The following is a 25,372-nucleotide window of genomic DNA, read 5'->3' as shown; positions in this document are numbered from 1 at the left end:
ACTTTATACATCTAACACTAAATAAAAACAGCAGAATGTACAGATCAAATCCATTATGTACAGGAATTCACTAGGAATACTTTATAAATGGACACTTCTCGTGAACTTTATTTAAAAAAAAAAATCAAATTAAATAATACCAACTGCATATTTGCAGTCTGACTTCAAACAGATTGCAGAAGTGTAGTGAACATCTTAAATTAAGAGCTGAAATCTAAAGAAAAAACATAAGGCAACTTCACACGTGTGGGAACAGCAAAGCTGAGAGGGGCGCTCCCCGCTTACCCCGTGCCCTTCTGAAAGGGTAAGGCACGGTGCCTCAGGAACGGGGTGCCGCAACAGTCGGCTTCGGGGTTCCTGGCTGAGTCTTGTTCAGGAAACAACTTTTTGTGGTTGGTTGCTTTTTGTTTTTAAGTGGCAGGCCATCGAGTCAGGTAAAGCATTTTTACAGTGGGTAACAAGGCTCTGAAACTCAGATTCACTTCTGTCTCTTCCAGAGGTTGGGCAAATAAATAAATGCACCAAAGATCAAACTAAGGTGCTGGTAATATTCTTTTTGTAAGGTAACACACTAAATATACAAATAATGTTCTAGCACTATTTACAGCTATTTTTCCTTGAACATTTCCTCACTTTAGTAATACATAATTATTTGTAAGATACAAACATCGAAGTGATTTTTAAAGTCCACCGAGCGCTCTTTTAAATCTTCTTCCATCATAATGGCAGTATTTTAATTTTAAGCAGGATGGCTATCTCCAGATTCTTGACCGTACAAAAATTCAAGAGTTACAGCTAGCAATATTTTTTGTTTTAAAGTATTAATTTTAGTTTTACTCCATTTGGTAATAGAAAAGAATACACCTGTAAAGGGCTGCAGGATGTATAAATAACTACATTACTTCCCTGCAGGAAGACCTTGACCTTGAATAGTCATCTACAGATTAATTCGGATCCAAGGCAGGAACTTTAACTACGTATTGCTTACAAAATTTTCAACAACTGCTTATCTACATGCTTGCAAAGTATAAAAAGAACAGTCCATTCTGTAGCTTAGTAGACAGATACTCAAATAGTTAAATAAGATGAAAGGCAGAAATACTAAATCGAATGAGGTGGCTATTCCGTCACAGATTTTACTTAAATTTTGTTCAGTGGATCTGTTTCACAGGTAGTACAGAGTTACAGGCATGTAACTTTATTTACCAAGTTTACCCTGCAATATTACAGGCTTCTGGCTCCTTGGCTACCTTGCTGCTGTCAAAGTTGGGAAACATTTGGTAATACTATAGACTGAGAACAATTTAAAGAACACAGCTCTGATTGTTCAGGTGCATAGCACATTCAGGTACCTCGACAGACACGTGTCTGGCTTAAAAAACACCCAAGCAAACAACAGTGAAACCTTGTACAGATTAAGATGTGCACTGTTGCTGGTATTAAATCAGAGGCGTTTAAACTTGGGCCAAGCATGGCTGTGATTCGTGCTTACTCGTAGGAAAACCTAGTAAGAATTTTTCCATCTCTGTGGTGTAACAGCAGGAATTAGCTTGCCCCAGAAGTATTTTCTTACAGCAGCAGTAATAAGGTCTTCTGGAGACTCTGGTATTTTGAGAAATATTTAATTTTTACCCCACACTAAGTTTTTCATAGTTCTCTATCCTGATATTGCTATGTGTCCCATTTGGGAATTATCAGGGCTCCTCCTTTCAACATGATACAAGACAAGATCAGATTCTAACTCGCTGGACTTGTTCAGTACAGTTACATTCCCAAAGAAGCGTGCCATCAGACCTTTTTCATTTGAGAGCTTCTACATCAAGTGTAATGCAAAAATCAGAAACATCCATCATTAGGTTGCCTGCTTTGGATACATCCAACAGCGCAGGCGACAGCTTCCTTTACGCAACCGAACACCATTAAACAAAACACGGTTGTGCGCAGAGGATGAAGCGTGAGCTCCTCACTTACAAATAAAAAGCAGTTTACCCCCCTAAGCAGCCTCCCTGCAGCGGGCTGTCCTCTGCAACTTAAATTCACAATCCGTCTCAGAGAACCACCTCCTCAGACGTCAGCGGACCCCTGCCCGTTATCCGTAAAATATTTTACGGCATTTTGCCGAACCTTGGACCTGCCACCCACCGACCTGGAATTCTTCAAAACTGGGATTTGCTAACTGCCGATGGTGCACCTACCCAAAGAAACCAGCCTCGCATTTTCTGTACGTCGCACGAAGCGCACGCTGCATGAGGCATTCTAACATCCCCTTGTCTTGGGGCGTAAACAGGCAGAATCCAATAGAGATAATTTGCTCACAAACTTGATGAAATGCACATAAAAACAAAAGTAAAAAAATGCTACCGATAGCTGTGCATTTCTAGTTTTTAGTGCAGCCTCTTTATGGTTTTTTTTTTTTCCTTTTTGTTTTTTAAAAGTTACAGCATGATACTTACTCCATGACACAGAAAACATTATTATTCCAACTTCTTTTTTCCCCTACAGCTATGGCCAGTGCAGAAATCTTAGGCTTCAAAGCCTTGGCCCACACTGAAGCATCTTAGCTGGTTCCCCGTAAAGCATGATGCGGTATTTCGTCACCAAGACATTCAGTACTGGGGATTAACTGTTTCAAAATAGGTATCACTGTAAGCCTCAAGTGCCCAGTTAAATACTTCGCTCTCACAGATCGCAAGACCTCACCCTTCTTGCTCTCTCATATACTATATTCAGTCTGTCTTGGTAACGTGGGCCACTTCTACTTCTACGGTTTCAATGGCCTGTGTCACTTCAGCCATTTTCTGTCCTTGCTGTTGCGCCAACACGTAATTCACCACCTGCATGATGCTTTGGTCAGAGAGAGTAGAGACTGACGTACATTCCTCAGTAGCTGCAACTGCCTCGATGGCTTCGAGCGTCTCTCCTGTCACCACCACGGTCTCAATCTCGCTACCGCCAACGCTAATCTCAGTTTCTTGTTCCTGCACGTCTGCTGCTAAAATGCTGATGGCATGCTCCACCTGTGTCCCCTGGTTATGGAACTGAAGAGTATCTTTTTCCAGCATAATTTTGCAGGGTACGTAGTCCCTATGAAACTTGGTCATGTGCTTCCGTAGCGTCCGGGCATCTATGTAAGCTTCATTGCACACTGGACAGACGTACGGCCGTTCTCCGGTATGCGTCCTCACGTGACGCTTCAATGAACGTGCATCGGCCCAGGCTACTCCGCAGGTTAGACATTCAAACGGCTTCACACCTGTTCTCAAAGGGAAAGCAAGGAAAAGATGGCCATCAGTGTTGGTAAATATGCACGAGCGACGATGAGACGTGACAGGGAGAACAGCAGTATAAAAGAATAAAAGAAATACTGTAACTTTTTCCATGTAAGAAAGAGATCGTTTACCATTTCTATACTACGATACAATGCGAGCATAATACATGCAATGGTAAGATTTTCCACAAGTGCTCTGCCCAATCTAACATTTTACTTTTAAAAAGTTTTTTCTTTTCAAAATTCCTTTGAATGCAGTTTCTCCCCTACTTTAAGTCCATGCTGCTTAATAAAATTCTAATTTTTTTTGCCAGTCATGCCTTTCTGAAACGAAGAATTTGTCACTTACATTCCTAGTCACACTTTGTTTCTGTAAATCTTGCTATGCAGGGCTCATCAAACCAGCACTTACTCTAGTTAGCTTATAACACCATCTACGGCTTCTTCCCTCCTCCTCCACGCCGCATAGGTTCAAATACTGCACCTGATGTTTGTGTAATCTTATTCTCCCTTACAGCGTCTGAGTTCTGTGGTCTGCGGTATCTAATGGGGCGTGTGGGTGGTGACAAACACTATTTCAAAACTGGGTTTTCCAGTTACTGCAGATTCAGGCTAGGTACTTTATTTACAGGATACTTTCTCCATTTAGAAACAAACTCAAAATCTCTATTTCAGTAGTCAGACAGCTCTTTGATTTATTCATAACAGCTCTTTAAAAAGACACATGCTTCAAAAAAGTGGTTTTTACCCCAAGACAGGAGTATATATAGACTTCCAACACAGCTGGAACAACCAAATGCTCAAAAATCAATACAATATTTCACATCTAAAGTAAAAATGCATACTTTTTAAATTATAAAGTGTTTTCATGTTTTCCCCAAACATCATATAGCTTACTCCTTGTTACAAATCAAGAAGCTGACCAATTTCCAACAGTGGTCCTTTTTTTAAATTCAGGCCAATCGCTCTCCTGTTTGAAGAATATTTTGTTAACCGTGTGCACCTTTCAAACTGGAGAATGTTTTTCTACATCCAATTCTTTGCCAGATATACATTTTTTAATCACTTGTAAAAAAGCTCCACTTCATTAAAGTTCTGAGAAGGACAAATTGTCACTGTCCCTGTGTATGACTGCAGTTTTAGGACGATCCCAACAGCCACTTCTGGGAATCGCTGGAAGCAAGTTAACAAACAAACCAGGACTAGCGTAAAACTAACTGGAGAATCTGTAAGAACTTCTATGCGTCTCGCAACACAGGACATACGCAGACTCAAAGAAACAACTGCCCCTTTCTCCATAATGTTTTTAGGGGTTGAGGGATGTTGTGACTACTTGTTTTCTACGTACCTTCATGATTGTTCATGTGTCTCCTGTATTCCCGGAGTTGTGTGAATTTTCTTCCGCAGTGCTCACAAACTCGTTCCAGATTTTGTTTTGCTCTTCCTTTTTTACCATGTGTGGCTTTCTTTACATGTCTTCTGTACAAAGCTTTCTCATAAAATTCTTTACCACATATATTACACCTAAAATGTGTTAAGTGAGAAGTCTATTGAAACCATCATGCTGTGCTTATGTTATGTTTTTTAAACCAAAATGCACTTTAATTACAGTAGGCAAAGTTTAATAGGAATACTGTCTCACATGACAAGTAGTTCCCTAATTAGAAATAATGTTGTTGGACTGAGCTACTTTTTCTCTTATTCACAGCCACAAAGCTTCCACTTACCATTCTAGAGAAGTGGGATCACATACAAAGCATTTCTGACTTCATCAATTATATTTCCCCTCTCACAGCTTCGTATGTATAAGTTCCAGGATTGCGCCAGCAGGTTAACGGTTGGACCACGCTATGTGAAGTCACCCATCCATTCTCAAGTACTCAAGACCCCAGCCCATGTGAATCAATTGGTACTTTAACAATGGACTAGGCAGTTCCCTGCTGCCTGGCTGTGCATCTGTATAACCTCATATTGGTTAGTACATGTCAGTTGTTAAATGAATTTCCTCTTACCTATACGGGTCTGTGACAGAATGAGACTTTACATGAGAATACCAGTCTTTCTTCCAACTATAACATTTTCCACAGAACTGACACTGAAATGGCTTCACACCTAAATGTTTATTCATATGCTGCCGAAGATCCCGAGCTTCATAGAAACTCTTTTCACACCTGTAACAGTAAAGGAAAACCTTTAGCATCCCATATAAGATAGATCTTGATGATCCTGATTTCAAAGGCACTGGAACCCTCTTCTTTAATGGGAACTGAAGACTTTGAGAAGACACCACCTTCTGTGTCATCAATATCTATATAAAGCACAATCCCGTTCCAAACTAGGGAAAATTAAAAGGAACAGCAGCTTATCTGAAAGCCTGGAATGTAACTTGAGCACCTCTGAAATATTTTTTTTTCCTGTTGCGGATAACTATTCTTTCTGTTATTTTTATGGGGAATAATCAAAGGCAAACCAACTGGAAGACATCAGAAATTTGTATCATACCATATGAACTTATGAGGATAGCAACAGCTGTTTCTCCCCTTAACCAAAGAGGAGTAATTAGTGATACAAAGATAACCAGGATTTGTTGTTTGTAATGCTCAAATGTATTTTTTTTTTAGAAATTAAAAACCAAATTCAGAATCCTACAAGAAAGTGGTGATACTCATTCTTCAGCTTGCTGTTTGTATACATCTAAACCCAGGCAAATTCCTAGTTTTCCTTCATTTATACCTTGCCATAGTATGACTATATAAAATTACAAATCACTAGCTCTTCTTGGTATGAAATCGGAACCAAGATTGCCTTCCCTAGTATGTTTCAGTAAACAGTTCTGTCCCTGTTGCGGACCCTATTAACTCTATTCTTTGTATTTCTAAGATGGATATTTTTAGCATTACAAAGCACTAAATAAAAACATTGCTGACAGAATTAAAGTGAGTTTTCAGCAGTTAGAAAATACTATTTTTGCTAGCACGCAGCAGCACTACCAGAGATACTTTATACTTTAGATTAAAGCTTTCATTAAAACCATGACTTGTATACAGGCAATTATATCAATTGTACAACCCCTCTTAATACCTGAGAGAGCTTTCCAAAGACCTAATTGACAGTTTGGAAATCAAGCACCATTTGTGCTTTTGCAGGTCACTTGAAAGGTTCTCTATCTATAGTCTGCTTGGTCATGGAAGAAGTATCTATGTTTTGCTAATGCACTAGGAGACACACTCTTTCCAGTTACACAGAGTTTCTGCTAAACTAAAGTCCATAACACAAAGATATTTCAGTGGTCAGATAAGTTTTATAATCAAGTTAACTGCAAGAGTCAGTGAGTCTTAATTTACGATGTCCTGCAGAGCTGTTTGTTAAACACAGCATGTATTGCAGTGCACACAAGGACATGACTTCATAGACCGTATAGGAAATTTTCAATTTAAACTGAAATCAACTATCACAGTAAAAGAGGGCAAGAACAGGCTGAAGGCCCTTTGCCTCTGACAAGCTTACCACTCCTCTCTCTGTCCTACAAGGGAGCTTTAAAACCACCTAGCTACTGATTACAGCTCCAAGCACAAACACACTCATTGAAAAACAACTGGATGAAACTAGAGCTAGGTAACAGTTAAAAACCAAGCTTTTGCTCTCCAACGCATGTATTAACAAAAGTGCATTTTTTACTCTCATGCTTTAAAGTCTTATTCCGGGCCAGTGAACAGCTTTACGCTACATCAAGGAGATGCTTTTAATGTTTAAAATTACTACGATCATTAATGTTAAGAAAAAAAGCCCACCAAGAAAACCACCAACCAACTTACTGAGTACACTGATATCCACGAACTTCAGGCTTTGGCTGGTGTTTCTTTATGTGTTTACTGAGTCCTGATGCCCTGTGGAAAGATCTTCCACAGATGGAGCAAAGATACTTGGATTCTCCTGACAAAAACAAAACAAAGCATGTTACGAAGCCAGGCCTCTGTATCTCTGGAGTGCTTTGTGAGAGTGTTTTTTTTTCTTCTCATATAATTTATCTTAAGTAATCAGAGCAGTGCTACAAAGAGAAGTGGGTTTAATTACACACAGATGGAATTTTTAAGTATATTTCACATGTGCCAATGTAATAATACAGAGTGGGGAGTAGCAACTCTAAATTACTTTATTCCATGTTTTTAAACACAGGTACAACATTGCAGCTACTAATTAGTCATGACATGTGAACAGCCTAAAAAATTGCCCTCTTGTGTGAAAAAAAAAAACCAATTGCCTGTGCTCATGTAATATGCAACTTCTCCAGCAATGCAGCATTGCTTACAGATGACTTACATCGTGAATTTGTGGAACACCACCTTAAAATAAGTTTTCCACTCCGATTCATCAATTTAGGAGTGCTGAGTACTAATAAAATTCCTTCATTTCTGGAACAAACTGTCTTAACAGAAACAGTCCCTTACTTTTGATTCCCCCCAACTAGGGAAACAAGAAACACAGACAATTTCTACACATTACAATTTTAAAACTCTGCTTGTATTAAATTATTACATTGTCATCTTTCACATGCTAAGATCTTTCAAGATACCAGGTTTTACAAAATTTCAGTATTAGGCTTGTAAAACATATATGCAGATTCTCAGAGGTTTAACTTAGCGTGTTCTCCTCTGAAAGCATAGGCTGGAAGTGCAAGTGCTCCCAAACATTCCAGCCTGTTGCCCATCTTTGTTGAACTGACATCACACAAGCATAACTACGACATAAAAACATAGCCACAGACCAACCATGATTCCCTGTTCTTGTATAGAACATTTGCATAATAATATTAAGCTATGGTAAAATAAGCCCAGAAAATAAATGTAAAATGACTACTTACCTCTATCTCAGCTGCCCGACCAGTAGAAGAAAAAGGAGAAACTACTTTTTTTTTTTTTTTAAACAGTTCCTTTGACACTGAAGAACAATGTCAAAGTTCAGCAGCACACAATAGCCAACCAAAGTAACAGGATCCCCTTTCTCATCACTTACCTGTATGAATGCTCATGTGTTCCTGAAGACTTCTTTTTGTGACAAAAGACTTTTCACACAAGTCACACTTGAACTGTTTCTGTACTTCATGGAGAGCTAAGTGCATTTTTAATCCATGCTTATACGTAAAGGTCTTTCCACAAACCTAAAAAAATCCGTATCCGGTGGAATAGGACAAATAAAACTCATTATGTAATAGGTGTTTAACTTCAAGCACAACAAAACCTCCTGTATTTCTTGGGAACCAGGACAGCCAAGCCTGTGATTTCACACCACTGGCAGAACTGGTCTGTTAAAAAAGAATACTCAAGGGAAGACATGCTTCTAGACACAGGAAAATGAACTTTCATGATTCAACTTCATTCTAGTTTTCTCTGTCTTGGACTACAAGAATTTTCATCAGGAATGTTACAATAGTTTTCCCCATTTTGAAGTGACCTAAATTAAACCTAAATTTTACGACAGTGTGTCAATGCTAAAATGTCAAGAAAACATTACTAATTTGATTACAGAGTAAAAGGACTTTACCTTGCATGCATGTGGTTTTACACCTGTATGTTTGAGCATATGTATTCTGAGAGAATAGAGCTTAGGTAGAGTTCTCCCACATATATCGCATATAAATTCCCGTTTAGTTCTCCCTTTCACCGAAGACACGCCTGTCTCTTCTACACTAGCAGCTGCAGTGTTCACTTCGGTCTTCCGAGTGTGCCGGACAAGGTGGGCTCGCAGGGAGGCACCATACTGGAATTCTTTTTTACACAACTGGGAAAGAAAATATTACAACTTTACTTTGCATTTAATACTCCAAAATTATTTTTTAAAAAAAAAAGGTAATGAAAGGTTTTAAGTATAGTAATATGATTAGCTAGGTCTATGACCTGACTCCAATAGGCTTTTTATCTCAGGTTAATTAATAGCTGTAAATTTTGAATTTTATGGCTACTGACAGAACCTCTGATCCTTTCCCAACGAAGCTAACTTCCAGGCTAATCTAAACACAGTTGCAAATTTACTGGTACGGTTAAAAGTAAAGCCCATGCCAGCACTGTCTTGAGCAGCAAGCGTGTTCCCATGTCACACAGTGCTGACAGGCCATGTGGCTGCACCACATTTTACCCCACCCCATCCAGATCAGGGTTGCATCAGTCTCTGAAATCCATAAGGAAAACAAATACATGTATGAAAAAAGGCAAGAAAAATAATTACGAACATCATTACTGAAGGAATTTTCATAAAGAGGGAGGATTACAGACAAAAAAAAAAAACAACTTACTGGGCATTTATAATCTTTAGATCTTTCATGTTTCAGTGTGTGCATTATAAGTGCATAGCGCCGCTGGAACACCATTCCGCACTCAGTGCATTTGTGCTGAGCTTCTACTTCATTATTTTCCGTGCTCTCTCTTTTAGGTTGTTTCATTTTTTTCCCTCTTTGTACCAGCTTCATGGCAACCTAAGTTGGAAAAACATAACCCTTGAATGAACTTTACTACATTGCATTTCATACTTCCTCTGCAAGTTAGTACTAAAAGCTGATGTTTCTGTGTGTTACTCTAATACCACCTAATTTTGCTCAGTTTACTTATCTGCTAGAAAGTCAGCCCCTTTCAGTTCACTACAAAACTACAGATCTCATGGTGGGTGAAAAACTGGTCTTGTTTTAAAACCATAAACTGATTATAACTATAGGCAGACAATGACTTACCAGTTCAGAGACAACTAACTATTCAGCCCTGAGTAAATGCCTAAGTGAGAGCTAAGGGATAGTTACAGAGGAACCACAAAGTACTGCCAGTCACAGTTTCTATCAAATGTTTCCAACCCTTTCCTCAACTCCCAACTTCCCTTTTCAGGATTTATATTTGCTTTGCTACAAAAGTAATCAGGTTAAAAAAAAAAAAAAGTGGCCTAATTAATTTCTACCAGCCAGCAAAAACTGAGTTATTAATAACCTGTAAAAAAAAATTACAGTATTTAAGCAAAGTTATTTCTGATTAAGAGAATTCCAGCTTTACTAGAGGGTTTTTTTTGTTAGGCACTAGTGGTTTTTTGTTAGGCAGTATTGGCAGTGCTACCTGGAGCTGATAATCTCATTTTTCTTTGTAGAAACTTGCTGTCAAATTCTTTAAAAGCCAAATTGTAAGTGATCAGGCTGAAATTTCCTGTATCAGGTACCTCCCCTTCAGCTTTGTGAGAGTAAGGTAAGGGAAAAAAGTACAAGCATCCCCATTTCTTCTTCCTGTTCTCTCAACAAATGAGGTATTTAACAGGTTTTGAAAACATGCTAGCCCTTCCATGTCTCTCAAAACAAAACTGAAACTCAACACAGGGACATTTTAAATTTTTTTTAATTTTGCTGTTGCTCTGAAAACTTATGCAAACTTAGCTAAAGTGTGAAGCCACAAAAATAATTTTGTTCAGTAGATGGTTAGTAAAAGCTGGGAAAATAATCCATTCATACAAAGCACGCTTCATCCCCAACATCTCCGTGCCAACTGCAATTACTGTAATTCAAAAGTCAGCAGCATTTTTCCCCACAACCTCTCTTTCCTGTTATTCTTCCAGCCTCAAAACGGGGCGAACTCAGGAAGGAGCGTCTCTTTCCCAATGTTATACGACATCCAGTGCCATGGGGTGGAGTTGAGGGATGCACGAGACAAAAATGCTAAAAGCTATGAGGTGAGTTAGGAAAGCAGAGACCTATTCCTGAGTCCAACTCTGAGCAATTATCTAAACCAATTTCTTCTCTCCATAGGTGGCCACTGTCTGTAGACCTCATCTGTTGAGGGGTCAGATTTAAAAACTGCAAAATAAGTTAACAGGAGCTGTTCCTGAAGGTAGATATTCCTCCTCCCAAAACAGAACAAAAACCTGTCATTCTCCAACCATCATAAATAGGTTGCTCAAATATTTTGATTGTGCTAGTTTTAACATCTGGGCTTTAAGTTGTCCATCTGTAAAAGGAGACTAATGCTACAATTGCTATGGAGGAGGGTGTTGTAATGATAACAAATTATCCCCCTGCCTGTGGGACTGGTGGCTCTAGTATGTAAACGTCTCACAGAACCCCTCTGGAAATTAGCAGTTCTTCCTAAGATTTAGCCAACGTGCAATGAGTAAGGCAAAGTGTACTCTGTCACAAAACCAAATGTATTTAACGCTCAGTGAGGTGAATGTCAGCTATCCATAAGCACTAAAAGAGGAAAGGCTCCTGAAGGGGAAAGAGTAAGAAGATTGTTTCATGTAAAAAAAAAAAAAAAAAAAAGGAACAACTAGTTCAATTACTAAACATTCAATATGTCTGAGTGCTAGAGTTTTTAATACCAGTGCTCTTTGAAGCTATTTTTTTTTAACTGACCCTAATCTGAAGGTAGCAGGACTGCACTATTGTGACTTATGACTATGTCTTAAGATCTACATCGGATGTCAAATTTTTCATCCCCAATGCTCTGTTTTCAAGTCTTAACAAATGTAAGGTCTCACTTCTCTAATAGATAAATACATTTATCTACGACTGACATACACACATACTAGTAAAGAATTAAATTCCCAGATCATTAAGAATTTTAGGGAGAAGATACACCTTCTGTCCAACCATAAGAAGATGTGAGAAGATACTCAAGCTGGGCTAAGGTCACTGAGCATTCTAAAGATCTTCAATACAGAAGGAATTTTGACGCCAATGTTTTTGTTTCTGGTTTTGGTTTAGTTTTTTTTTTTTTTTTTTTGCACAACTGTCACATCTTAGAAGTTACTTTGGTTTGCAGTAATGTTAATTGCTCAAAAAAGAAAAACATTTGCCAGACAGTGCTTGGAATCGGGAAACAGTCTTTTCAGATTGGTCTCGAAACACTGGACGATTACTGACAACGGGCCTAAAGACAGATAGAATACCTGCTGTATTGCAGATTTAGGATTTGTCTTTCTATTTTGCAGTTTTTTTTCAATTCCTTTATGCAATCTGATATATCCCCCTTCACTAACAGAACGCTGGCGAAGCTTGCTTTTGTAAGTATCATCTTGGCTGGAAGCTAGGCTTTCCGGTTGTGAAACTGAAATGCTCTGTTCTTTACTTTGCCTGCCACGTTTTTGCTTGAGTGTTTCCGAGGAGTCTTCAGAAGCGGCGTCCGCATTTGCTTTACCGCTGTCATTTTGATCTGTCTCAATTTCCGTTTGACTTTGTGTGTCCATGGCTTCCACAGCCGATGGCTCAGCCTCTACGACAGACACGGTGCTATTTGAAATGCTCTCCAGCAGCTGCATCTTGACGTAATTTTCAGTTGTTTCACACTGCTCCCCAGGCTTCGAAAGATCATCCGGAGTGGCCTCCGCAGGCTCTGGGGGCAGGAGGTCAGGCTGGGGTGCTGCTGCCTCCTCTGTCCCAGCAGAGGAAGGAGCTCCATTCACAGCTACTGGCACTTCACTGGCTGCGAGCTCCGGTTGCTCAGCACCGTCCACGGGCTGCGTCTCAACTTCAGTCTGCTCTGCTAGATTTTGCGTTGACTCTACTGTTTGAATATCTCCCTTTTGGTACACCGTAATTTGTTTCTCTTCCATCTGTTTGTGCACATTTTCACAGATTTCGAGGACCTCTGACATGAAGAGATGCCGAGCAAGCATGGCCACTTCTGCCATGCTACAGAAATCAAAAGTTAATTCTGAAGTATAAGCAAATTCCAATAGAGGCAGGAAACTGGACTTGCAGAACCCTACCAGGAAGAAAACAAGAGATTAGAGCAAACACTGACGACCCTGAATTACACCAAAATATCCCATGATGGATACAACAGTTCACCTTTGATATGGTTAAATCTGAAATTTAGAGCGAAACACACTTGCAAGTAACATTGAAGCCCCTCCACTGGGACTCAATTAATTGTTATTTATGCAAAAGCATCCTCCTTGTGTATTTTCTATGTGGAAGTAAGCTCGGACAACTTTCCAGTAAGTAGAACTGAGGCAGTTTCACAATAAAATTCTCTAGAAGAATGTTTCAAGGTGCTGGGAGAGCCACAATACTTTTGAAGCAGATTAACCCTAATTTAACCAGAGTCTTTCTGGACCTGCTACATTCAGGAAGTAGTCAGGACTTAAGTAACAACTGATGTAGCAGAAAAATAAGACAAGGAAGTGGCTAATGAAAAAAAAAAGACATGGATATATAGATAGAAATGCTTAAAAATAAGCATGTGGTATGATTTCCAGAGTTTTGTAAATCATAAATCTAAATATTTAATTTGGGGGACCTTCTGGACCATCACACTAGAAATCTATTGCTCATGCATGTCTATTGTTCATGCAGAGACAGACACAGTTAAGAAACTAATGAGAAAGCAATGCAGCAGGCATATGTTCCGTACAGTATTCTTCATCACTACAAAGCTATTTTTAGAACGTTTATTTTAGGATCGTCTCCCATCTTTAAGGTACCAGAAGGTTTGAGGAATAAGCAGAAACATGTATAACAGCGTTTCATAGACATAAGAAACAATTCAGTATTTGTTCAGCTAAACAGCTCTCCGAGAAGCTAGTCAACATCCCCTCTTGATGTATTCAAGCATTTGATTATGTTCCCTTTTTTAATGTTTGTGACTAATACAAGGAGAAAACACGCCTAAGCAAGGTAAAAAAAAATCAATCCAAAGCTTCTCAGAAATTTTAAGATGAAATCCCATAGTCCATTCAATATGGAAGATCAGATTATGCAAAACCAGAGTGAACACTTTAGCATTAAAATCCACACAAAATACTTTTAGATTAAAAGAGAGAAAAAAAAGCAAGATAAAATATTTGGTTGTCTTGAACACTCAAAAAAGACTGAATCAAATACTGTACACCTTACTTAGGATATTATGATTTCTAGCTTAGTTGAACCCACAACAATTCACCTGACAGATCCACTACAGCTTCATGACTAGAGACAGCTCCCTTTTCAATGAAGAGCTCTCGGAAGTACTCGCTGTTGGCTGCCAAGACAGATTTGTGAGCTTTGTACTCCTCTCCTTCAATCAGCAGAGTCACATCACAGAACTGATTGGAAAGCCTCTGCTGATTCAGTTGGTTTAAGACTGACAGACAATGTTTGGAAGATGACTGCTTCACAAGGCCCTTACTGTCAACCTGTCATAAACAACATTATGAGAACTTCATTACATTTAGACTGTGCCTTTTTAAGCATTCACACTGAAACACAGAAAAGGATTATTTTCTGCAACCATACAATCAGTTCAAGCCTGTATAATATACAGCTTAACTTTACTATTGTTTTCTTTCTTTAAACGTGTCAAGTTTCACCCTCCCTCCAAACACAGTTAAAACCAACAACTGGAAAAGTGGGAAGACACGGATATTCAAACAGTTCTTTTGACTGTATTTTTCAATGCTACAGTCTGAAATGGTTTCTAGATTCAAAAGTCTTTACATGCATATGAGCCCCCAGTTATCAACAAGAATTTATATATAAATACAGCATCATTTATTAAGGAACATATATGGATTCCATGAGAATCTTGTATGTGATGCTTTACTACTTATACTTTCGCCATTCATTTTCCCTTGGGTCCTATATGCATAAATAGGAGTCGGGGTGATTTTATTTTCCAAAGATGACATACTATAATTACTTTCATGTCATATATAGCAGTAACCCGTTTCCACATATTGAATATCTTTGGCAAAAGTTATGTCATCTTATTATTACAAGTTTATCACAACAATGGAAAATAAGTATGTGAGTAAGAACGCGTTAACAAATATCTTAAATACATTCAGATGTAAACAATGGTACTTACAAATACAAGCTCATGCTTCGCTATTGGCTTCTTCTTCACAGGCTTTGGGGATGCAGCTGGGATTGATGCCGTATTACTCAATTCATCATCCGTTTCATTACTGTCTTCATGAGATTTTGCATCCAGTCCTAGTTCCTCCAGCATTTCAGAAGGATCTGACAGAGATCTAGAGCGATCTAGCTTTTCCTGGCACTTGCTGCATTCTTTAATGTAATCTTTAACCTGCTTAAGAATACCTAAGAAAAATTGATGGAGCTTAATTAGGCTTCTAATCTTCAATTTACCTTAAACACGTCACTAAATATGTAGGTGATTAGCAAAACAATGTAACACAGTCGCTGAGAAAAATGAAGTCAGTCACCTACACTTCCCTTCTCTGACTTCTTTTTACCAGTTCTGCTTCTCTCACACCATTGTATGATATTTTACGTCACTACTGTAATCCCTCGTTAATTTGAGATAGAACATTTAGAACATCACTACGTCAAGCACACCCTCCTTGAAAGATTTTTAAGGCTATCTCCCACCAGTACCTTAACCGGTGTAACTAAATAATTTTAGATACTCAATAGTTCCTATGCTCAGGGTCCTCTTCTAGGTACCAAGGCATTTTCAGTGTATGGCTTTCAACCCAAATTAATTTTCTTCGCTAGGACAATATAAAAGCGTACATAACAACAGTCATGTCTCTATAGTTCAAAATCTAGCACAGCTCAAAAACTTGGCTGACAGAGTTAGACTGGCACTGCTCACACCTTTTCAAGAGCACGAGATGCACTATCATTACACACCTATCTCCGTAAGGATCAGGAAAACACAGACTTCGGGCAACCCAAGACAGGCATTCATGCCCATTTCAAACATTTTTACGTTTCCTTGATTTAATCCGAAACCAGGGCTAGTTCTTGGGACAGAAGGTCTCTGGTCTTCAAATCACATACCTAACACCCTTCCTGGCCACGGGGCCACACTCCAACCCATTGCTTCCCAGTTACAGAGCAGACAGACACAACAGACTGGCACCCACCTCAGGATGATGACTCAAAGCTGCTGTCCACTAGCAGCAGAAAAATATTATAATGGCAGGGGAAACCAATGTTTTAAAGGAGACACAGATAAGAAACATGACGCTTGAACTGAAAGCAGGGCATGAATTTTAGTATTCTCAGTGCAAGAGAAATAAGAGAATATAGGTTGTGCAAATAAAGCTAACAAATAAGAGCAAAAGATGCAGAATACAGAATGCCCTCTTCTGACGAACAGAAGATATACGGAGGTCCATTAAGGAAGTTTCCGGCATAGGGTGACAGTAGATGCTAGAACAGTCCAAGATTGGGCAGACGATGAGAACCCAGATAAAGGCAAGGAGACCACCATCCAGAATGGCTCTATCAACTTTGAGACACCAAGTCCTTTTTCACATCAAAGATCTTCAAGTCAACGAGATCTGGACTGGAAGGATGGGCTGCAGCTAGAGCAAAAAGCCTCTAAATTAAGACAGGGAAAACTAAAGCTGAAATGACAGACTTGCTGACTGATGGATGAAAAAAAAAGCAGAACAAGAGAAGCAGTACAAATGGAAACTGGGCCCTGGGCAACTGAAAAGCAGGATATTTGTTTAATAGATACATCAAGCTAAAAGCAGAACACCAAATCCAAAAAGAAGGCAGATACTAAGTAATTGGCTCAGCCGAAGGAAGGCCCCGACTGGGAATTATTGATGTTCATACACTACCATTTCTAATGGCTATGACATCACTCAGGACCCCACTGAGAATTAGTTTGGTCGTTTTGGCTTCTCATTGGAAGAAAGAGACAAATGTAACGACGAGTGCAAGGACTACGAACCACCACTGGCAGCTCTACTATTTAAAGGCGAACGCCGTCCGCATGCTAGCTGGAACAGGTATTATGAGGTTAAAAGCCGAACTAGGTCACCCAGAATGGATTATCGCCCAATACAAAGCGTACAAGTTGAGAAATCGCTACCTTAGGCAGGCTGCACACGCGACGCTCGAACGGGGACGGCCGCGCTCGGCGTGCCCATCGCTTCTCAGCACGAAGCCGCGGGGCAGCGCGCTGAGCGGGGCGTAACTGGCAGAGCGAAGCCTGCCGAAGGAGCGACCCGCAGCCTGGAGGGTTGGCGGGCAGCGGTCATCATGGAGTCACTCCGGTTGGAAAGGACCTCCGCGACCACCGCGTCCCACAACCAACAGCCCCCTGCCGCGCTCGGCGGGAGGCTTCCCAGCCATCCTCCCCAGGAGGCCGGGCCCCGGGCCCCCCGCCCCGGCTCCGCCGGCTGCCCCGCTTCTCACCTCGCCACCAGTACTTCTGGGAGAGCCCCTGCCAGGTCTGCAGGCGGGTGCGGTGGCCGCCGTCGGGCGCCAGGTGGGCGGCGCGGATGAGGCGGGCGCGGCGCTCGGCCTGCAGCACCACCTCGAGCTCGGCGAAGCGCTGCTGGTCCCGCTGCCGCCGCTGGTAGTAGAGGGTGCCGCCGCGCACCACGTAGCAGGCGGCGGCTTTGCGGATCTTTCGCTTGGCGTTGCCCTCCGTCCCCGGCGCGTAGGGCTCCCGCTCGTTGGTCAGGTAGCGGAGGATGGCCAGGTAGCTCTCCTCGCTGGACATGGCGGGGCGGGGGGAGAGGAGGAGGAGGAGGAGGACGGGGGGGATGAAGGGGCGGCCTCCGCGCCGCTCCCCCGCGCCCTCAGGGCCGCGCCGGGGAAGGGCAGGGCGCCGGGCACGGCGCTCTCGGAGGGCGGGCGGAGGGAGAGGAGGGTCAGGCTCTCCGCGCGGGACGGGGCCCGCCCGGGCCGGTCACATGCGGCGGGCCGGTGCGGGGTGGGGGGGGGGGGGAAGGGCGACCCGGCCCTCGCCGGGGGGGCTGCGGAGGCGCCTGCCGGGGCGGGGGGAGGGAGGGAGGATGGGGGCCTCCCGCGCCTCCGCCGGCCCCTCGCCCGGGCGCGGGGAGCCGGGAGAACGCGGGCGGCGGGTCCGGCGGGAGCCAGGCCCGGGGGGGAACTGGAGTTTCGCAGCCAGCGGCGGCGGGTGGGAGGGAGAAGCTCGGGCAGCAGCAGCAACGGAAAGACAAAATGGCTGCTGCACAAGAGGAAGTGAGGTCAGAAGCCCGCGCGCATGGGAGGGGGCGGGAGGAGGGGCGTGTGCTCAGGGAAGGCGCAGCTCGCAGGGGGGAACAAAGCCGCCATCTTGGGAACGGGCAAAGGAGGGGGCGGGCGGAAGGCTGGGGGCGGCCATCTTAGAGCCGGGCAAAGCCTGTGAGGGCGGGCGCGGCCGTGGTGCTGGGAGCAGGGGACGCCTCTCAGTAAATAACTTTATAGCCCTAGCTCCGAAACGAGCAGCCTCCGCTTCAAGCTTGCCTCGGGAGTAGGAGCTGCGAGAACATTGGCAGCGTGATTTCATGTTACGGTGTGAGCGTGCCTGTCAGGAGCAGCGCAGCCGGGGCCAGCTGCACCAGCGCGGGCGGTGGCGCGGCGGCTGCGTCTCGGTGCGCTGAGCGCGCTCTTTTTTATTTTTAAAAGGAAGGAAAATCTTTTGAACGTCAACTGCTGGTTTTCCTTGTCCGAGTTCTGACCTGATTTTGTTTTGCACCTGTAACGGAGACACGAAGCGCAGGAGCTGCAGGATGCCCGCGCCCAGGCAGCAGCGCAGCCAGCAGCGAGCCTTCCCCTGCGCTCAGTACTTGGAAGACGGCGTCTGGGGTACTGTGATCCCCCCAAATACAAAGATACTGACTGGATGGAGCGAGTCCGGCAGAAGACCGCAAAGGTGGTCAGGGATCAGAGCACGAGGGATGAGGCGAGGCTGAGAGACGGGCTTTTTCAGCCTTAAAAAGGGAAGGCTTCGTGAGGACCTTGCTGCTGTCCACAGCTACCTCACCAAGAGATAGAGAGAAGATGGAGGCAAACTCTTGTCAGAGTTGCATAGCAATAGTCAACAGGCACAGGTTAGAACACAGGAAATTCTACCTATATATATATGGATTTTTTAATCTTTTTTTAAACCATGGTGGTGCTCAAATACTGGCACAGGTTGCCGTAAGAGGTTGCGGAACTTCTGTCTTTGGAGTTGTTCAAAACTCAGCTGGATACTCAGCTGAGCAACCTGATCTAAATGGACATGCTTTGAGGAAGGGGTTGGACTAGATGACCTCTGGAGGTCCTTTTCAACCTAAATTATTCTGTGGGTCTATGAAAAAGACAAGTATTCAATTTTTCATGATAAATATTTAATAGAGGATCAATTATGTTGCATGAGGTAAACACAAGGACTTTAATTTATTAATTGCTGTGTTAATTCATTGCATTATATCTGTGTTTGAGCTGAATAATGTGCAGTTAATGCACCAGGTTAAGGCCCTGCTCTGAACAGCCTGCCTCACTCACTTGAAGCATAGCTTGTGAAAGGAGTAACCTGATGGGCTGTTACTCTTTACTCCGTCTCACTGTATCAGTCAGAACTCAGGAATAAACAGCAAGGAAGAGTAATTGTAAAGCATTTCTGTGCACCTCCCCAGTAACACCAGGCAGCCAAAGCCTGCAAACTTCAAAGCATTAACAAATATTGACTTCCTAATTAGTCATGTCTGATAATCAATTCCTATATATCATTAATGGTATTTCAAGCAGATTGTAAAAGCTCATCTTCACTTTCAGCTTTTTAGCTGAGGACTTTGACTTACACGCAGCGTCCCAGGCACTTTATACAAGACACTGATACAATCAGGATTTTATATAGTCGTCACTAGCATAGGTAACTTTCAGTGGTGTTTTCAGCTTTCAGTCTTAAATGGTTAAAAATTCCTTTCCCTTCTGACAAGCAGTTTTCCTTCCCCTCTTTTCCTTTCCAGTTTCTGGCTCCTTCACTTTCAAGTGTGTTATCCAGCTTAAAAGCCTTCAATTTAATTCTAAACACAAGTAGCTCCTATGGTTGGATTTTTTTGGTTTTTTTTTTCAGTAAAAAGCATAATTGTTTGGAAGATAATGGTGCAAATTCTACTAATGTAATCAAGCTAGACCTATTTTAAATGACTTGCAACCTTCATCCAGGCCTGTATCTATTTTATTAATAAACCCAAAAAAGTATGATGCAACTCAAAATATAACCAATAACCCAAAGTGCCCATTACAGCCATTATGTTTTTGAAGCCCAAAACAACTGTAGGAAGCAAAACTATGAGAAGACAGCTGCTCTCTTGACTAGCGTGGTAGGATTAACAGGCATTAAGATGTGGCATCAATAAATTGAGAAGTATCTGATCCAGAAAATATAGGTTTTCTCCTGTGCTTCTAGTAAGTCAGAGGACATTGCTTTGCCAAGGCTATTACTGTCCATCAAAACTACGGCAAAGTTTAGGCATGCTGTCTACGTAGTGTAACGACTAAAGTAGACAGACATATACTTCACATGAAGAATTTAACAAATGGCCACTCCCTCTGGGGGTAGGAGGGTGGGGAATTACAAAGGGAACCCCTACCTGCATTCTGGAGGTTAAACATGAACCTAAACAGGCTTGAAGTAAATGTATACCATCAGCTGCATTCGAAGCTCATTCAACCTGTTACCAGTGTTGCAAGTGCTGATAACTAACTAGATCGTAATTGCAGAATGGCTATGCTGGGTCAAGAAACCCATTTAGCTTAGTGGGCGAGTGCAAGGCAGGACCTTCACAGCCATCCTTTTTCTGACAACAGCTTCCAGCAATCAATTTTTTTTTTTTTTTTTTTAAACTTCCTGACCCAGGAGTTGCATCTGAACCTTAGCATGTGATAGCCATGCAGTCTGTGAAACCATCCAGTCCCTTTTTTCAACCTGTTTCTCTGTTTATCTTCTACAACATCTTGCTACATGCGTTCCACAACACAAGAAGTGCATCAGTGTTTTTAAGTCCCTTACAGATGGTACTGCTTCACACACCCTTTAGTTTGCATCTCTAAACTTAGAAACCTCTTTTTATGCCATCTGACATAGATGTGGAATAAACTTGTACTCATGTGCTGTATTGTCCTTCAGGCAAGAACAGCTTCTCAACCATCAGCTTCTCAACATAGTCATCTTCCCTGCCACCTTGGTCATTTATTAAAGACTTATGAAATGTGTGCTAATACAGGAGAGTGTCTGAGAAACCAAATGTTTTCTGGCAAGGTGTTTTTCAGTCTGCAAAACCAGACATGGTTATTTCATAGATTAATTCTCTTCAGTATATCTCACACAGTTGAAGGGAACATGGCACAAGTTATGAAGGTTAGTCAGGTGTTTATTCAGCATCACTAACAGTTTGGCAAGTTAGCGCTTTCCACCAACACGGGGAGCAGAAACCTTGACTGGTTTCACAATCTTCTGCTTAGGTGCTGCCTTTGTAGGAGCCTGTAGAGAAATAATAAAGCATGAGTGAAGAGAAGCAATTCATCTGCAGTCCTGAAAGCGTCCCTGTGTATTTAAGATTCTTGACAGAAATCAGGCAATTTAAATCTGATCAGATTAGAATCATGTTAACATTGTTACACACGTACCACTGTAAGCCTCTGACATGTATGATGACAACATACCGTATTAATTCATAAGTAATAGTGAAATAGATGCTAACATTCATCGGTATATTGTTACCAAGTTCCTAGACAGTGAAGATGTCAGATCCAGCAAGTGTTTAGCTATCGAGAATCTCTGACACATGGTCAGAAAGTTGTCTTAACTGTAGTATTTATTTCTTCTGTAAAAAAGGCTCATTCTATTCAGCTGTTTGGGTGTGTTTAACTTTAGTACAAAAGTTTGGTCAAGGTGCTTCCAGATCAAAACAGATAAGCAAATGCTTCTTCCAAACACAAATGTGAATTTCCAATTAAGCGCTGCAACGGAACGTTGTGTTCCAACACAGCATATTCCATTTCATTACTTCTATCCATCTTACCTTTGCAGCAGAAACAGCCGTTTTCTTGGTTGCTTGCTTAGCCTTCTTGGCTTCTTTTGCGGCCCTGTTAATTCACAGTAAGAGAGTAACGGTTATCTGTGCCTGCCATTCACTGTTTGTCTCAGCACTGTAAGAACTCTCTAAGATCAAGAAAGGAACGCGTTATTTCACGTTTATCATCTGCATTCAGCACCCTCTAGGGGAGACTACTACAGAGACAGCAGAACTGTGTGTGACAAAAGTGGTGTTTTCACAAAGGGAGAGGGCAAAAAGAGACCTTTGTCTGCTGCTACTATCTCTTGCTGAGATTACGCAGTATTACCTCCAAATATACTCATTAAAAAAAAAAAAAACAAAACAAACCTCAAACTCTCAAAAATGCTTATAAAACACGGAGTTCATCTAGAGTTTAAGCTCTTGTATGAAAAGCATTAATAATCTTTGAAAAGCCTAAGATAGCTCCACTTATCTCTGATTTCTCACCTAATAGCTTGTTCCCTCTGCGCCTTTCGTACTTCAGGCTTCTGATTTCGTTTAGCCATAATCTCAGCTAAAGACGCACCAGTGATAGCCCTCTGAAACTTAACAGCACGACGCGTGCGCTTCTTTTGTATCTCTTCCTAAAATGGCAGGAATTGAAGACAATTAGTATCACAAGACATTAAATAAAAGGCTAAAGACAATTATAGAAACAAGCTGCTATTAAGACGGGAACTATTATAAAACTGTATACAGAAGTAGAATTTTACTCCTCACTTTGGAGATAACTGATTTCTTGATTTGCCAAAGCAGATGAATAGCTAAAAAAGAACAACGTATTCTCCTCTGCAAGGTAATATTAATAAATAATTAAATAAATAAGTATTTTGGAGAATGTCAGAAGTTCAGGCTTCCCAGGAAAAAAATACAGGAGGGAGGGATGAAGTCCATTTTGATGGAATCTTCTGAAAGGAAGACACTTCCCACCTGCTTCAAGTGGGATCATGGTGCTGGGCAGTGGTGTAAGCCATCGAACACCAACTTTCCTTCCCCCAAAAAACTGGTAAAAACACTGACTTAGAACACGTACGTCAGCCTTTCTAAATGCTCTTTTGCTGTGCAAGGTTAAGCAAGAGCACTGAAAATACCTCATGCTACATGCCTTATTAATTTATCTTTTTCATGCAATGACAACTACATAGGAAAGACCTCCTACTAAGTTACAGCCCAAAGTCTTCAAGAAGGGTACATGAAAAGCTCCCCCACCCCTTAACCCCCAAATCAGCTCTCTATGCTACCTCAATTCAGGAAGTTTACAAGTCCAAACTTTTAGAAAGTCTGCACATTAAACAGCATTACCCACCTTCTCTAAAACTGTTTTTTTAAAACATACGCCATTCATACAGTTGTTAAAATCTACCGAACCTACTGTGGTTCTGAGTGGTCCCTCAAAGAAGTGATACACTCCAAATACAATGCTTTTGCTGAACTGGTTACCTTTCAAACATAAAGCAGCACGTAAACTCATGTAAATGCACTCACATTTTCGCCATTATTGGCCCGTCTTCATCCTGGTTCTATGGGTCACACTTCTGCTAAACACCAGCATACTGCAGTTACCGCTATTCTAACAAACCAGTGACCACATCTTCTGGTAGAAAACTTTAGAGCGCCATTAGTTGGTTTATACTTACTGACTGTCCTTTCTTGTGTTTACGCCTATACAGAACAGTCCAGTTGATTTGACGGGGGTTTCTCTTAGAAAGGAATGCAGACTCACATTTTGCATTCAAGAACTGAAAAACCTGGGAAGGTAAAGTATTTTGCGTAAGCTTTGTTTCTATGAAAGACATTATCACGGTTTACCTTAACGCATCGAGTAATTCTTTGGTTCAGTGTTCTTCAACAGTGATGCTTTTGTATTTCGTTACACAGCTCTGACAATTAAAAATTTTAGTAGATAATTTAAAAAATTGGAAGCTTGGAATTTTGTTCTACTGATCAAACTGATCTCGTACAAGGCATTCCGAAGCAGCTTCATTTTTCTGAGGAAAGCTCAAATTACCACTTGCATCCACTGCTGCTCTGTGTTCTAGGCGCAGCCTGAGCAGACATATCCAGCATCATACTTTGAAAGCGTCTGTCCTCAAGTAGCTACGCGCTTCCTGCGTGTGTAAGCGAGTCAAACAGACAAGAGACCAATACTCTGCCCCATTCCTTCTTGCATAGTTTGGCTAACAATCTTGCCTAGACTAACAGGCAGAGTTAGCAGGTTGGTTTGTCATTAGCTACACAATTCAATTTAAAGTATAAACTAATTCCCAGGAGAGCACCTGAGGATTCAATCAGTCTATTTACTTAGCTGTCATTTCCCAGCAGATTCTGTACAGCAAGACGACTGCACTGGGATATCCAAAACCCAAACCCTCCTTTTGTAGATCTGTAGAGTGTACTTCTATTTATGACAGAACTATCTGTATGAGATGTGAGAGCCTGAAAGGGCTCTCATCCCTATTTTATCCCAATGATCCGCACCCAAATTATTTGCAAGTCCAGTTATTTGCTTCAGCAGACCTCAGCATTAGATGCAGTATGTCTCAGTAGCATTTTCTACAGAACCTCGGCACTTTAGACCGGGCGCTTTGAGAAACCTTTCCCAAACCACAACCTAAAACCCAACTCCCAGGCTACCGCACAAGTGCGGTTCTCCCGCCGACCGGCTCTGACGGCAGTCGCGACATCCAGACGCCGACGGCAGCACAGCGATGCTGGGCTCGTACCGCTCAATACGAGCGGTTCCGGCAGGCGCCACAGCAACGCCCCCGGAGGCCCCGGGCAACACCGAGCTCCCCGCTGCGCGGCCGGTGCGAGGCCTTCGCCGGCCTCTCCCTCCGCCGGGCCCGCTCCTGCCAGTCCCCGCCGCCCGGCGCCGCGGCTGCCCCCTCCCCGCGGGGCTCGCCCCGGCCTCCCCGCCCGCCCCCGGCCTCACCTTGCCGTCGGTGCGGGCGTAGCGGCGCCCGTGGCCCGGGTAGATCTTGTACCCGCTGAAACTGCACAGCTCGACCCTGCGCGGGAGAGGAGAGAGCGGGTTAGCGGAGGAGGGAGAGCGCAGCCCTCCGGCGGCCTCCCCGCGGCGGATGGCCCCGGATGGGGCGGCGGGGAGCCGCCGAGGCCCTTACTTCATGATGGCGGCAGCTGCGAGGCGGGCGGCGGCCGGGGCGAAGAGGAAGCGGGGGCGGTGCGAACCGGCGTTCCGTGCGCCGCGCGCAGCACGCCGGGACGGCTCCGCCCGCGCAGCGCCTGACGGGAAGGGAGCGGGGCGGGCGGGGGCCCTGCGGGAGCGGTCGGGCCGGCGGGCTGTCCGCCGTTCGGTTAGCGCCCCGCCGGGCGGCCCCG

At 42.6% G+C, this 25,372-nt stretch overlaps 2 protein-coding genes across 3 annotated transcripts; both read right to left on the bottom strand.

Moving 5' to 3' along the window:
* Positions 1–2,397: 2,397 nt before the first annotated feature.
* ZBTB11 (zinc finger and BTB domain containing 11) lies at positions 2,398–17,920 on the bottom strand. 2 transcript variants are annotated; one of them, XM_082304716.1, is made up of 11 exons: positions 17,391–17,920; positions 15,076–15,311; positions 14,173–14,404; positions 12,179–12,993; positions 9,558–9,737; positions 8,810–9,046; positions 8,282–8,426; positions 7,084–7,201; positions 5,281–5,439; positions 4,617–4,792; positions 2,398–3,253 (listed from the first exon to the last, which is right to left on the bottom strand). In XM_082304716.1, the coding sequence occupies exons 1-11, from the start codon at positions 17,698–17,700 to the stop codon at positions 2,727–2,729; spliced, it is 3,135 nt and encodes a 1,044-aa protein (XP_082160842.1). In that variant the 5' UTR covers positions 17,701–17,920; the 3' UTR covers positions 2,398–2,726. The 2 variants fall into 2 exon arrangements, with proteins under 2 accessions (XP_082160842.1, XP_082160843.1); XM_082304717.1 differs by lacking the exon at positions 17,391–17,920 and adding an exon at positions 17,065–17,344.
* Positions 17,921–21,325: 3,405 nt separating this feature from the next.
* RPL24 (ribosomal protein L24) lies at positions 21,326–25,277 on the bottom strand. Its single transcript, XM_082337734.1, has 6 exons — positions 25,156–25,277; positions 24,966–25,041; positions 23,671–23,781; positions 22,481–22,617; positions 21,998–22,061; positions 21,326–21,456 (listed from the first exon to the last, which is right to left on the bottom strand). Exons 1-6 carry the CDS (start codon positions 25,158–25,160, stop codon positions 21,376–21,378), a joined length of 474 nt encoding a protein of 157 aa, XP_082193860.1. The 5' UTR covers positions 25,161–25,277; the 3' UTR covers positions 21,326–21,375.
* Positions 25,278–25,372: the final 95 nt, after the last annotated feature.

This window comes from Platalea leucorodia (assembly GCF_965183815.1).
Source record: "Platalea leucorodia genome assembly, chromosome: 2".
Lineage (NCBI taxonomy): Eukaryota > Metazoa > Chordata > Aves > Pelecaniformes > Threskiornithidae > Platalea > Platalea leucorodia.
Note: the sequence above shows the minus strand (reverse complement) of the source record. Positions and strands in the feature narration are given on the sequence as shown.